This window comes from Mobula birostris, chromosome X, assembly GCF_030028105.1.
Source record: "Mobula birostris isolate sMobBir1 chromosome X, sMobBir1.hap1, whole genome shotgun sequence".
NCBI classification, from domain to species: domain Eukaryota; kingdom Metazoa; phylum Chordata; class Chondrichthyes; order Myliobatiformes; family Myliobatidae; genus Mobula; species Mobula birostris.
The window spans coordinates 42,570,831-42,585,994 of NC_092402.1; the positions used below are offsets into that span (position 1 = coordinate 42,570,831).

The 15,164-nt window shown below is 39.6% G+C and overlaps 1 protein-coding gene across 2 annotated transcripts in view; it reads left to right on the plus strand.

Moving 5' to 3' along the window:
- The window catches only part of kat2a (K(lysine) acetyltransferase 2A), a 68,011-nt gene extending 56,034 nt beyond the window's left edge, over positions 1–11,977 (plus strand). For both annotated transcript variants that reach the window (XM_072249029.1, XM_072249030.1), the window contains exons 15-18: positions 5,993–6,029; positions 8,558–8,621; positions 9,445–9,529; positions 10,827–11,977. In XM_072249029.1, the coding sequence (XP_072105130.1) occupies positions 5,993–6,029; positions 8,558–8,621; positions 9,445–9,529; positions 10,827–11,020 (380 nt within the window). In that variant the 3' untranslated portion in view covers positions 11,021–11,977. The remainder of the gene's footprint in view (positions 1–5,992; positions 6,030–8,557; positions 8,622–9,444; positions 9,530–10,826) is intronic.
- Positions 11,978–15,164: the final 3,187 nt, after the last annotated feature.

Consider the following 15,164-nt stretch of genomic DNA (forward strand, 5'->3'; position numbering starts at 1 on the left):
CACATCTGACAAAATCTTGGTATCTTCTTTGAAATTATTGGCTAGCTTACGTTCATATTTCATCTCGCACCCCCCCCCATGATTATTTTTAGTTGCCTTCTGTTGGTTTTTAAAAGTTTCCCAATCATCTAACTTCCCACTGATTTTTGTTCTGTTGAATGTCCTGTCTTTTGCTTTTATGTGGGCTTTGACTACCCTTGTCAGCCACGGTTGTGTCATCCTGCCTTTAGAATACTACTACTTCTCTGGGATGTATCTGTCCTGTACCTTCTGGATTGCTCCCAGAAACTCCATCCCTACTAATGTCCCCTTCCAATCAACTTTGGCCAGTTACTCTCTCATGCCTCTGTAACTCCCTTTACTGCACTGTAATACTGATACATCTGACTTTAGCTTCTCCCTCTCAAATTGCAAGGTGAAGTCTATCATGTTATGATCACTGTCCCCTAAGGGTTCCTTTACCCTAATCAAATCTGGTTCATTAGACAACACTGGCGCCTGGCCAAGTGGTCAAGGCGTCGATCTAGCGATCTGAAGGTCGCTAGTTCGAGCCTCAGCTGAGGCAACGTGTTGTGTCCTTGAGCAAGGCACTTAACTGCGCATTGCTCTGCGACGACACTGGTGCCAAGCTGTATTGGCCCTAGTGCCCTTCCCTTGGACAACATCGAAGGCGTGGAGAGGGGAGACTTGCAGCATGGGCAACTGCTGGTCTTCCATACAACCTTGCCCAAGCCTGCACCCTAGAAACCTTCCAAGGTGCAAATCCATGGTCTCACGAGACTAACGGATGCCTATATATATTAAAAAAAAAGACAGCACCCAATCTAGAAGAGCTGATCCCTGAGTGGGCTCAACCACAAGCTGCTCAAAAAAGCCATCTTGCAGGCATTCCACAAATTCCCTCTGTTGGGATCCATCACCAACCTGGTTTTCCCAATCTATCTGCATATTGAAATCCCCCATGACTCATAGTATTGCCCTTATTACACACATTTTCTATTTCCTGTTGAAATTTGTAGCCCACATCTTGGCTACTATTCAGAGACCTGTATATAACAGCAATTAGGGTCTGTTTACCCTTGCAGTTTCTAAACTCTACCCACAAGGATTCTACATCTACCAATCCTATTCCAGTCACCTCTTTCTTTTTTTCAATATTTTTATTGATATTATATAAATTGCATGAATACAAATACAAAATTCATAAGGATACAAATAAATAATACGAATTACATCACATTTAAATCACAGTAATATGATCACAGTATCCCATATTCCAAATCAATCATGTAGAAAAAAAGATTGAGTTATGAAATGAAATAAAATAAAATAATTGTATTTTATTTTTTAAAAAATCTACCCCCACTACCACAATGAGCTGGTTGGTAAAAAAAAAAGGAAAAAAGAAAAATACCTTACCATATGATATTATAATAATGGCTCAGATCCATACTATAATAACAGTTCAAAGATTGTGAAAGTAATTCAGAAAGCGTCCCCATAACATTAGAAGTCATGTTTAGAATCAGAAATCGAACAATGAATCTTCTCTAGATCAAGGCACAACATAGGAAACCACAGGAAACAGTTGAGGCCAGTTCATCGGCTATATTTAAGAGGGAGTTAGATATGGCCCTTGTGGCTACGGGGGTCAGGGGGTATGGAGGGAAGGCTGGGGCGGGGTTCTGAGTTGGATGATCAGCCATGATCATAATAAATGGCGGTGCAGGCCCTGCACCTATTTTCAATGTTTCTATAACGTCAGATAGCCATTGAACATGAGTGGGCGGGGCAGCCTCCTTCCACTTGAGCAAGATTGCCCTCCTGACCATAAGAGACATAAAGGCCAATACCTGCAAATTAGATGGCTTCAATTTTGTAGCACTATCCTCAACAATACCAAACAAGGCAGTCAAAGGATTGGGCTTTAAAGCTGACATTGAAAAGTGCAGAAAAAGTTTGAAATACATCTTTCCAGAATTTTTCAAGGCTCAAGTATGTCCAAAACATATGATTTAATGTGGCCACTCCATTAGTACATCTATCACAGTAAGGGGATATATCTGCATAGAAAAGGGAGAGCTTGTCTTGAGACATATGAACTCTATGTACTACTTTGAATTGTAATAAAGAATGACAAGCACATAATGATGAAGAATTAATCAATTTTAAAATAATCTTCCAGCTCTCTTCAGACATGAAAATCTGTAAATCCTTTTCCCAATCTCCTTTAATTTTATCTAAAGAGGCCTTTTTCAGCCCCAACAGTAGACCATAAATGTAAGATATTGAACCGTTATCAAAGGGTTTCGTCACCTCTTTCGAAGTATTTGAATTCATTATTTTTTTTTAATCAACAGAGCCACCCCACCCACTCAACCCCTCTGCCATGCCTACCAACTTTTATTGCTGAAGAAGTTTTGAACTTGTGATACCTCAGGTTCAACTTATGTGCAGTTTATTATAGTTATTATAGTTTAAATGGATAATTAAAAATTGTGAATTTTGCACCAACTGATGATTTTCAGATTATTTAATGTGGTGGCTGGTCAGCCAGTCTGATCATGTCACAATTGCTAGGGTTTGGATCTCCATTGAATTGAGGTGTGACAAAAGGAGAAAGGGAAATTTTTCATCACAGTTCACTATATATTTGTAGCAGCTTTCTTTGAGGTCTGCAGCATGCTTCAACCCCCTAGAAGTTTTGGGCAATTTAAGTTCAAAATGTGTAGTTACGAAATTTTAAAAAGTGAAAAAAAAAGACTACATAGGATCAAATGAGGGGCAGGAATTGGCCGTTGGCCATATACGCCCCAGTCCATGATGGGTAAAGCCCTCCCCACTGTTGTACACATTTGCACAAAACACTGTCGCAGGAAAGCAACATCCATCATCAGTGATTTCCCCCCCCCCCACCCCCACCCCGCCCATTTCATGCTCTCTTGCTGCTGCTATCAGGAAAAAACTTACAGGAGCCTCAGGACTCATACCACCAGGTTCAGCAACCGTCATTGGGATCATAAATCAAAGAGGGGTAACCACTCAACCTCACTTGCCCCATCACAGAAATATTCTCACAACCCATGGACTCACTTTCAAGAATACTTCAAACTAACATTCTCAATAATTATTGTTTATTATTATTATTTCCTTTTGTTTGTATTTGCATAGTTGCCTTTTTCACACTAGGTGAACGCCCAAGTTAGTGCGGTCTTTCATTGATTCTGTTATGGTTATTATTCTATAGATTTATTGATATAGCCTGCAAGAAAATGAATCCCAAGGTTGTATGTGGTGACACTTATGTACTTTAATTATAAATTTACTTTGAACTTTGAGCTCCATCTACCTCCTTAAATATATTTGGTAACTTAGCTTCTTTGATTAAACAATTGCACATGTTGACCATTGAGCAAAAGTCAAACTAGTGTAGGACTTGTATGATGAATGGTAGGACACAAGGGTATGTAATAGAACGGAGGGACTTAGGAGTGCTAGTGCATAGTTCATTGAAAGTGGTGTCACATGTTCTCAGGGTGGTGAAAAAGGTGTTTAGCATGCTGACTATCAGTCAGGGTACTGATTATAGGAGTTGGGACTCGATGTTGCAGTTGATTCAAGTTATTGGTGAGGCCACACTTGGAGTACTGGGGAGTTTTGGTTGCTCTGTTATAGGAAAGATGTGGTTAAGCTAGAAAGCACGCAGAAAACATTTACAGGGATGTTGCCAGGACTAAAGGGCCTGAGTTATAAGGCGTGGTTAGCCAGGTTAGGACTTTATTCCTGTTTCATCCCTTTGTTGGCTGTAGTCTAGGGGTGTTGAGGAAGCACCATAAAAACAAGTCCACCCTCAGTGTTGTATGTTATTTGTGATACGAAAGGACAAGGCAGACACAAGCGGTCCTATTTACAATATATTTACAGCATTTGCACATATTTACAGAAGTGATCCAGGGCAACCAAATCCAAGGAAGTGATACAAAAGCCACAATCCACAATACAAAAACATAGGCCAGAACACAAAGACTACAAGTTTGTTAATATGGAAACTAGCGCGATTCTTTAATGGTTGATTCTCCGCAGCGGCACTCTCTCTTCTCCCTGGTTCCCGGATGCCGGCATCTTTAAATTGTGCTCTGCAATTCCTGATTGGAGCAGTCCTGACAAGAATGCAGGTCCAGCAGATTGACAGCGGCTTGGCATACTTAAAATGAGGCTGGCTGGGTGAAGAGAGAGAGAATAGAAAACAAAAGCACGAGCATGCAGTGTGCACATACGTAACAATTCCTTAGCAGGAGAATGAGGGGTGACTTAATAGAAACATTTATAATTATGAAAGGCATAGATAATGTGTATGATAACATTCTTTCCCCCAGGGTAGGCAGTCCAAAACTAATGGTCATAGATTTGGGGTGAGGGGGGAAAAATTTAAAACAGACATGAGGGGCAACCTTGTTATGCAGAAGGATGTGAGCATATGCAGTGAGCTGCCAGAAGAAGTCAGGTACGGGTACAATAGTATCACTTAAAAAGCACTTGGATAGGTACATGGACAGGCAGGGCTTAGAGGGAGGGATAAAGCTTTCTGTGCCTCCTGCCCAATGTTACCTGCAAGAAGATGGCATAGCCCAGATGGTGAGGATCTTTGATGATAGGTGTCTTCTTGAGATAATTTAGTGGTGCCTATGATGTGAGATAATTTAGTGGTGCCTATGATGTATTGGGCTGAGTCCATGCACTCTGCAGTTTCTGATGCTTCTGTGCCAGACCATGATGCATCCAGTTGGGATACCTTCAACAGCATTTCCTCTCTGCTGTTTGTGGCACATTGTAAGTGAGGTTGTACCCACATTTTGAGAGATTCAGGAGGGGATTGAACTGGCTGTGTGATTGGATTTAATAAATTGTCTCTTATCATGTTGAGCTTTAAAAGAATAGTTTCAAAGCTAGTCCTCAGAAGGAATGTTATAACTACTTGTACTGGTGCCCAATATCTAGAATTATTTTAGCTGCCTTACAACATATTCATTTCAAATGAATGATTCAAAATTCCTGTTGTAAAATAATGTGTGGTAGTATTCCATGAGCATCAAGTTCTGATGAAGGGTCACTAGCCTGTGATGACTTCTCTCCACAAATGTCCCCTGAATTGCCGAATATTTCTATATTTTCTGTTTTTATTTTGGATTTTTGCTTTCCTTGCCATGAGCATTAGTGTACATTGTCTAAATTTTACCTTTTAATCCTAATTTCTATTAAGAAAGCTGCCAATTATGTGCTCCATGTAATATTAAGGGGATCTCTAATACACAAGGAAGTGAAGTAAAGTTTGAATTTTCATGCTATATTTTTCATTGATTCAAATCAGCAGTTGAATTTCTCTGTTGATTCAGCATCCATTTTTATTTAGTAGATATTTATTATATGTTTGTGGTCTTCAGCCCATCCACTTTGAGGTTCAATGTGTTGTGCAATCAGAGGTGCTCTCCTGCAGACATGTGAATATTTGAGTTACTGTTGCCTTCCTGTCAGCTTGAATAGTCTGGCCATTCTCCTTTGACCTCTCTCATTAACAAGGCAGTTTCGCCGACAGAACTGCTGCTCACCGAATGTTTTTTGTTTTTCGCACTTTTCTGTCTAAGCTCTAGAGAGTGTTGTGTGTGAAAATCCCAGGAGATCAGCAGTTTCTGAGATGCTGTCTGGCACCAACAATCATTCCATGGTCAAAGTCACTTAGGTCACATTTCTTCCCTATTCTGAAGTTTGGTCTGAACAACATCTGAGCCTCTTGGCCATGTCTATATGCCTTTATGCCAGGGGTTCCTAAACTGGTTAATGGTAAGGCTTTGTGGCATAATAAAAGTTTGCTGCCACACGATTGGCTGATTAGATATTAAAAAGCAGGTGTACAAGTGTACCTAATAACGTGGCTACTAAGCGGATAGTGATAAGGAAAAGAATTCTCTTTTAATTTGTTCTTTCCCTTTAACAGAGGAAACTGGATGGAAACCTAGTGGCAAAGATAAAGGGTAAGAACAATTGGTCAGTGCTTTTTGTTTCCATGTAAGTTATGCAGGAATACTGGCATGTTGAAGTTAGGAGAAAATGCAAAGTATTTCAGAATTTGAATCTTAAGAAAATAATGACTGGATGAGAGCAATAGCAAAAAAAATTGCCATAACTAAATTGGTAAACTGGTTCATTTTCACATGTACCAAAGCTTGTGTGCCATCCATACAGATCATTTAATTACAATAGTGGATTGAGGTAGTACAAGAGAAAACAAGAACAGCGTGTAAAATGAAGTGTGATAGTTACAGAGGAAATGCAGTGCCGGCAGACAGTAAGGTATGATAATTCTTGTGTTAATGGTGCTCTCATAATGTTAGTTAGTAAATTCACTCAACATTAAAAGAATAGACATGTACATTCAAATCAACATGGTGTGTGATTTGGAGGTAATTCTATCCACAGTATTGTTGCTCTTATCCTCTTGACTATTGCTGACAATTGATTCAGTTCAGAGGTATTTATTTTGAAGTTCATGGGAGGATGATGGTGCTCCAGCTGTGGCAGCCACAGTGCACTGATGATAAGTAGAATCACAGACACGATTTGTGATTTAGAGTTTTTAAACTCTTATCTAGGTGACTATAGAGAATTCCATCACATTCCTTACTTGAGTTTTATAGATAGTTGAGTGCTGCTGTTGTTTTTACAACCATAATGTTGAACTTGATTGTCTGAATTTAGTTGTGGGCTCAGAATATGTTGATGTTTGGTGGGATGAAGATAAATGTTGTAGTTCAAAGACATGGCTTGCTTTTTCTTAGGAATGATCATTACCAAGCACTTGATAGTGATAATTGATGTCAGTTAGTATTTCCGTGTGACATCCAGACCTTGTTATAATGGCACTTCTTTATTGCCAGTGTTGAGAATAGAGGGTGGGGGTTAGTGCTCTCTGGACATTGAATACTCCTGTTTCTATTGGAGGAACATTCATTAATGAAATATTGGATTTATGAAGTTTTATCAATAACCTTGCGCTCAATGTCAGTAACACCAAGAAATTGGTTGTGGACTTCAGGAAGTAAAAGAGCACACACCAGTCCTCATCGAGAGATCAGAAATGGTAAGAGTGAGCAGTTTCAAGTTCCTGGGTGTCATCATCTTTGAAGATCTATCCTGGATGCAGCATATTGATAAAATTACAAAGGAGGCAGGACAGCAGCTATATTTTGTTAGGAATTTGAGGAGACTTGGTATGTCACCAAATACTCTAGCAAATTTCTATCGATATACCATGGAGAGCATTCTAACTGGTTGCATCGCTGCCTGCTATGGAGCGGCCACTGCAGAAAGTTGTAAACTCAGCCAGCTCTATGATGGGCACTAGCCTCCTCAGCATCGAGGACACCTTCAAAAGGCGATGCCTCGAAAAGACGGCATCCATCATTAAGGATTTCCACCACCCAGGACATGCCCTCTTCTCATTGCTACCATCAAGGATGAGGTACAGGAGCCTGAAGACACACATTCAGCATTTCAGAAACAGCTTCTTCCTCTCCACCATCAAATTTCTGAATGCACAATGAATCCAGAAACAGCAAATGTGTTGATGTATGCCGATGATAATAAACCTGTTTCTGATATCTATTTCTAAGTGCTTATAAACTAATCATATTATCTAAGTATTTGTTTTAAGTTTGAATAATTACCAGTTTTTTTCTAATGAGTTTAAGAAACCTCGTTAAGAGGGAGCTACATTTGTAGCTATCATTATATTAATTCCAACTCATTATAAATCTACTTTCTGTGCCCACAGCCCCAATTACTTTTTAGTTTTTTTCCCCCAGAGACATCATGTGCATTATTTTCAATGGAACCAACTTTCCAAGGCAAAGTTAATTCACAGACATTAATCTTGACAGAAAGAGCCCCATTCACCCCATTTCCCTGTACACTTTCAGTCAGTTTTCTCACATATGCCTATCAATTACCCTTTAACTCCTTTTACTATAAACCTGAGTTGTAGGAGACAATTAACCTACAAACATATCTTTGGGATGCAGAGTGATTATGCTTAATGTTCTTAAATGAAGAGCTGGATCCTGAAGGATTACTATTAACAGGTTGCTTTCTGCTCTCTAAAGTACTTGAATTAAGTTTATTGACTTTTGAAAGTAGGAACCATAACAAATGTATTGCTTTCCTTTGTGAAATGAAGCTTATTCTGCTTTTGTGCTCATTTAGTATCCTAAGTATATGATCTATGTATTATTGCAGTGATATTTTATGAAGTCAGCTGTAAAAAAAAGTTATTTGTTCAGTCAACCAGCATTTTAAAGTTGACTAAATAAATGAATACTGAATATATATGGCAAACAAACATGTTTTTCATTCTTTACACCAACATATTTAATAGAGATGATATTTCATGCTTGAATTAAGATCCTGCCAGTCAGTCAATTATATGTCTTTCAGTTAACAGCTGTGGAAATTCAATCTATGATAATATATATTCTGATCAATTTCTACTGTGCTTGTATTCCAGAAAAGAATTGAAGGATCCAGATCAGCTGCACAATTCTTTGAAAAATCTACTGGCACAAATAAAGGTTTTGAGAACAGTATTCTAAGAACATAGTTAAATAATTTTCTTCTGTAAATGCAATGGCTCTAGGTTGATTCCTAGCCTTCCGATGTTGAATGGTCATTTTTTGCTAAAAGGTTTAAATCATACAGCTTGATTTGAAATTGAGTGAACTTTGGCAGCACAGCAGTGCAGCTGCGTCTCAGCGCCAGAGACCCGGGCTCAATTCTGACCTTGGCTGCTGTCTGCATGGAGTTTGCACATTGTTGCTCTGATTATGTAGGCTTCCGCTGGGTGCTCTGGTTTCCTCCCACATTCCAAAGATGTGTGGGTTGGTAGGTTTGTTGGCTACTGAGTTGCCCCTAGTGTGTAGGTGAGAGGTAGTGCTCGGGGTTAGCTATTGAGAATGTGGAGAGAATTAAATAGGGCTTAATGTAAGTGGTTGTTTGATCTTAGACATGGGTTGATGGGCCTGTTTCTGTGTTGTACCTCTCTGTGTCTTTAAAGTTCGGGTCTTGAAGTCATTGTTAAAGTCTCCCTACCCTTTTGGGTCTTCATGTAACATTTGAGTTGAGATGGTAAATAAGTATCCTCTTCAGGAACAACCTGTACTGTTCTGCTTTCAGAATCTTTGAGTGGATGCCCTGATTTTATTTCCCACAGGCAAGTGCCAGCTTCTAGGGGCACCCTTCAATAGCCACCGTGCTGTGGTTGTGAACTTGCAAAGTAGGGGTTTACAAAGTCACATCCACCTGCTTCATGGAATTGAATCAAGGCCTAGTTTATTACTTAGACTGCCTGTAGTTTATTTTCATATCAACTGTCCTGTGTACTTCAACTTTTTTCAGAGCCATCCTAGTGCCTGGCCTTTCATGGAACCAGTGAAGAAGTCTGAAGCTCCAGATTACTATGAAATTATTCGATTTCCAATTGGTATGTTTCAGTAACTGCACGTACTGCTCATTCAACTTTGTTGTAAAGGAGATTGAAAGTATTTAGATAATTAACTCAGCATGCAGTGCTATTTACTTTTTAATTAACTATTTGATCAGATTAATGTTTGAGCAAAAGTGCCATTAGTTTCTGTTGTTAATTCATCAGCATTTTGAAATGGATTCTCATACAACTCAACTTTAATCAGCTGAGCAAAACTTATTTATTAATGAGAGGCTCAAAAATAGTAATTATATGAGCTTAAGAACATTTTGTATTTTGCATCAGTTAATGGAATTTGAATGTGGATATATTGTAATGGACACAATATATTTTGATTAGCCTCATTCATTGCTTTTATAGAAGAATTTTACTTGGATTTCATTTTCATGCAGTTACTATTGTGAGATTTATAATCACATTCCCTAACCTTTAGTAAGCCAGGCTAACAGTCTCTAAAAATTGTTCGCTTTGGCCTTTTACAGTACTGTGCAAAAGTCTTGGGCACATATATATAGCTAGGGTGCCCAAAACTTTTGCACAGTACTGTATTTGTCAACGTGGAGCAGAGAATGAATTTGTAAATCTGGTGGGAGCAAAGCATGTTGGGAATGGCGAGGGTGGAGCACCGCACGGCAAGGCAAGGGTGTGGGACAGGTGGCAGTGGAGGAGTGCCAGGAGCGGGGGAGGGTGCGCGGGGCGGGTATTGCAGGTGCAGTCACACCCAGCCCTGAGACTCCAGGCAAGGTCATTTGATTCCAAGCATTTGGTTTATTGATCATTACAGAATGTGTCTCTGGTGCCTTCTGCTCCCTCCCCTCTCCCTTCCCCTTTTCCCAACCATGATACCCCTCTCCCTGGCCCCTTCCCACTCTCAGTTTGCAATAGAGACCCATATCAGAATCAGGTTTATCATCACTCGCATGTGTCATGAAATTTGTTGTTTTTTTTGTGGCATCAGTACAGTGCAATAGATAAAATTACAACAGTACTGTGCAAAAGTCTTAGGACTCTAGCTAGATATATGTGCCTTAGACTTTTACAAAGTACTCTGTATAGGTTAATGAATATGTTCATTAGCATTGCAAACTGCCACCATGTTTAAAGTGCAAACTTTATGAGGAGGATCACAGAGTAACAATGGCATAGAAGATTGATGGTCAGCCTTTCAAGTCTGTGCCATGATCATAAAATCCAATTATTTACCATTGATTGATTTTCTTCTTTTGAAATAAATTGAAAAGAAGTTCCTTCTATGCACTAAAAAGTCCTGTTTATTTTTTTATTGTTGCTTTAGACTTGAAAAGTATGAGTGACCGGTTGAAGAATCGTTACTATGTTTCCAAGAAGTTATTTATTGCAGATCTTCAACGCATCATCACAAACTGCCGTGAATATAACCCCCCTGAAAGTGAATACTGCAAATGTGCCAATATGCTGGAGAAATTTTTCTACTTCAAGATCAAAGAAATGGGGCTCTTGGATAAGTGAAGATACTTGTGAATGAGATGGACGAAAGTTCGGGCATTCAAATCTTACAGACTGTGAAGACAGTAAAGTAAACTAATCTGTAACTCAGTCTGTTCAGTAAATGGGATCACTGAAATTTGTTTGAATGCCATGGTAATTGCATGGGCTGGCCATTGGTACCCACAATGCATTCTTTTCTTTACAAAGGTCCAGAGTGTCTAACTGTTCAAGTTTCCATCTCACTGCATGCAGTTTCTACTGTCAATGTACACAAGTAATTGAGACATTAAATGCTCTGCCTGGATATCGAATGATTCACAGAGATGATGTGCATTACAGAAATAATCACCAGGTTGCAATTGTGGCTTATTTAAATCAATAATGGAACTTGAAAAAAAACTGATTCTTTCACCAAAATGCATACCACAGTGAGCTTCCCACTTTTCACTCTGTGGAGTCTGTGACTTCAGCATTGCCTGTCAATAAACAATGACAGCATGGTGCAAAGATGCCTGACTACTTTTGCTTTTGTAATTTTTTTAAACCAAGTTGCATTTTGTACGTTTGCTGTAACATTTTGCTCATGTAAATAAAAACAGGAAATTCACTCAGAAATGTAATCATAATTTCTCACTGAAGAAAAATAGCTCTGCGAACAAAGGTAAATGCAGGGCACAAGGAAGATTTGAGGGTTACAGTGCACATTTTGTTTCACTCTCACTGGTCTGTTAATCATGCAGTTTGCTTTTATATAATTAGATAACATTGTAAATGTACTTGCACAAATGATCATTTTGATAAGTGATTAACAATGAACATGAATTGAAAATTTATAAATGAGAAAGGTAGTTGCAGGGAACTGCTTTGGTGTTTTAATTTTCTCTTTTACAGTCATCAGTGTTTCATTGTCATTAATACGATTTAAATGATAAGCTGATTTTGGTGGAGATTTTTTGATAAATTGTAAAATAAAACCAAATGAACAACTTAAAAGGGTCAGATTAATTATTTAATGTTGAAGAAAGGAAACTTCTTTAATGTTTGCTAATTAAGTTAATGGCTTTGAAAGTTTACATCTCACAGTTTACAAGTTTACAATGAAAGTTTTGTTTTCTGAGCCTGCTACAATGAGTAGGAAGCTTTGGTCTATGTCCACACTACGCCGGATAGTTTTGAAAACGAAACTTTTTCTCTTCATTTTGACCCTCCATCCACACTGAACCGGCGTTTTCATCCCTCGAAAACACACTCCAGAGTGTGTAAATTTGAAAACGATTGTTTCACGTTGTAGTGTGTACGGGGTAAATGGAGAGATTTTAAAACGTTGTCATGACAACACCACAACAACAATACTTTTTCTGCTTCTGCTTGGTGCTGCGCAAGCACTGCTGGATGCTGTTCTTGGTTCCTGGTTCTTGATCCTCCAAAATATTCCACATGGAATTTAAACTGGAGGTGGCTTTCAAGCTGGGCCCCTCGGTTTCTCTGTTTGTATCCTCTGTTCTTCTGTCCGTACCCTCCGGTCTCCCAGTCTGCGGTGGTCGTACCCTCGATCTCCTGTACCTCGTGGTCTCCAAGCCGGCACTGTCGCTGACTGACCACCGCTGTTATAACGCGCAGTCGGTGTGAACGGTGTGAGAGTTAAATTGTAAAGTGAGCTTTTTTGACTAGATCCCCTAAATTGATTTGATTGAGTCTATCTTTAATAAATATTAATGTCAGAAATACTGTGCAGGTCTGGCGGCAGGAGATTCCACTCACTTGTTGATCTTGGGTAGAGGATGGCTTCATGCATGTGTTGTTTACTTTATTGTCTACGTCAATAGTTTGTTTGGAATTAAACATCTCTACTGCTTTGCTGACTTTGTAGTCGTTTGTAACTCGCAGAAACAGCACGACCTCATTGTCTGTCTAAACGAAAAAGTCCGGTCTGATTTTTCCAGCGGAGGTTTTCTTTGTATTCCTCGAAGACATTGTTGGAAACTTTCTTTCGCTGTTGTTGGTACTCTAGTTTTATTTTATGGAAATAGCACAACGCCGCCGCAGAAATGTAAATATTATACCGTTTCCTCTTCGCTTGTTTTCTGTAGATGTGTCTGCGCATGCCCAATGGGAGTAGATTCTCCCAAATATCCGTTTTGATGTGGACAGAGATAGTTTGAAAAACACGTAGTGTGGATGCCTGTCGTTTTTACTCAAAACCGGCGTTTTCAGAATTATCCGGCATAGTGTGGAATACAGTCTATTCTCATTGTTGAACTTCAGAATCTGAATTTGTTGTTTTGCAGCAGCAATACAATGCAACACATAAAATACTATAAATCACAATGAGATATTTAATTTTTAAATGCATTTCTCATTGTAATTTATAAGTAGTGCAAAAGGAAGGGAAAATAGTGAGGCAGTGTTCATGAGTTAGTTCATTTATTGTTCAGAAATCTAATAGCTCGAACATTTAAATTGTTTTTTTTGTCATGGCTTCTTATAGGAGCAGATGTAAAGTTTGATCATTGTCTATTTTCTTTCTGCTTGGCACTTCAGGCAGCATGTGATTGTGAACCTTTCAGCTCTGATGCTGGATATCCTCTTTAATGAGGATAAGGATGTCCCTGAAGCAGGAGAACCTGTTTGAATCACTGGAACTAAAGTCATACTTAGTAAAGGTGACCACAAAGCTGCTGATGATCTGGATGATAATGTGGTAACAGACGTCCCACCCTGCAAAAACTCATTTCAGGGAGATAGCACCATCAATTTGCGGGAGACTTCCGGGAGAGATGGGATGTTTGCAGTAGAGTAGCAGCTGACCAGCTAGTTTAAATAACGTTAGCTATGCTAATGAATGAATGACACCTGTTAAACTCACCTCAACATGTCTTTTACAGTCTTAACCCATCATGGGCAATAGAAAAGTCACTGTTGCAAACAGTGCAGTGAGCAACACTGTCATTATTTTGACCCCTATTAGGCTGGGGTACACTTTAGTGTAGTCTGGGGTGATGTATGTTTTATATTTTCTTTTTTTGGAACACTCTGCCACGGCACACACGCGCTCGCTCGCGCGTGCTCTCTCTCTCTCTCGTGGGCGCTCTGGCACTCTCGCTTTCTCTCGTCGCCTTCGCACTTTCTCATGCTTTCGCTCGCTCGCTCTCAAAAAAATTGATTTCCGTGACATTGTATGTAATTTGCGGGCATCAGGGAGCCACTATTAATATGCGGGAGACTCCCAGAACTTCCGGGAGAGGTGGGATGTCCGTAGTAAGTTGGGTCAGCAAATTTGCTGATGATACAAAGATTGGAGATGTAGTGGACAGTGAGGAAGGTTTTCAGAGCCTGCAGAGGGATTTGGACCAACTGGAAAAATGGGCTGAAAAATGGCAGATGTTTAATACAGACAAGTGTAAGGTATTGCACTTTGGAAGGACAACCCAAGGTAAATGGTAGGGCACTGAGGAGTGCAGTAGAACAGAGGGATCTGGGGATACAGATACAAAATTCCCTAAAAGTGGCGTCACAGGTAGATAGGGTCGTAAAGAGAGCTTTTGGTACATTGGCCTTTAGTAATCAAAGTATTGAGTATAAGAGTTGGAATGTTATGGTGAGGTTGTATTAGGCATTGGTGAGGCCGAATTTGGAGTATTGTGTACAGTTTTGGTCACCAAATTACAGGAAGGATATAAATAAGGTTGAAAGAGTGCAGAGAAGGTTTACAAGGATGTTGCCGGGACTTGAGAAAGTGAGTTACAGAGAAAGGTTGAATAGGTTAGGACTTTATTCCCTGGAACGTAGAAGAATGAGGGGAGATTTGATAGAGGTATATAAAATTATGATGGGTATAGATAGAATAAATGCAAGCAGGCTTTTTCTACTGAGGCTAGGGGAGAAAAAAAACAGAGGATGTGGGTTAAGGGTGAGGGGGGTAAAGTTTAAAGGAATATTGGGGGGGGGCTTCTTCACACAGAGAGTGGTGGGAGTGTGGAATGAGCTGCCAGATGAAGTGGTAAATGCGGGTTCTTTTTTAACATTTAAAAAAAACTTGGACAGGTGCATGGATGAGAGGTGTATGGAAGGATATGGTGCAGGTGCAGGTCAGTGGGACTAGGCAGAAAAATGGTTTGGCACAGCCAAGAAGGGCCAAAAGGCCTGTTTCTGTGCTGTAATGTTC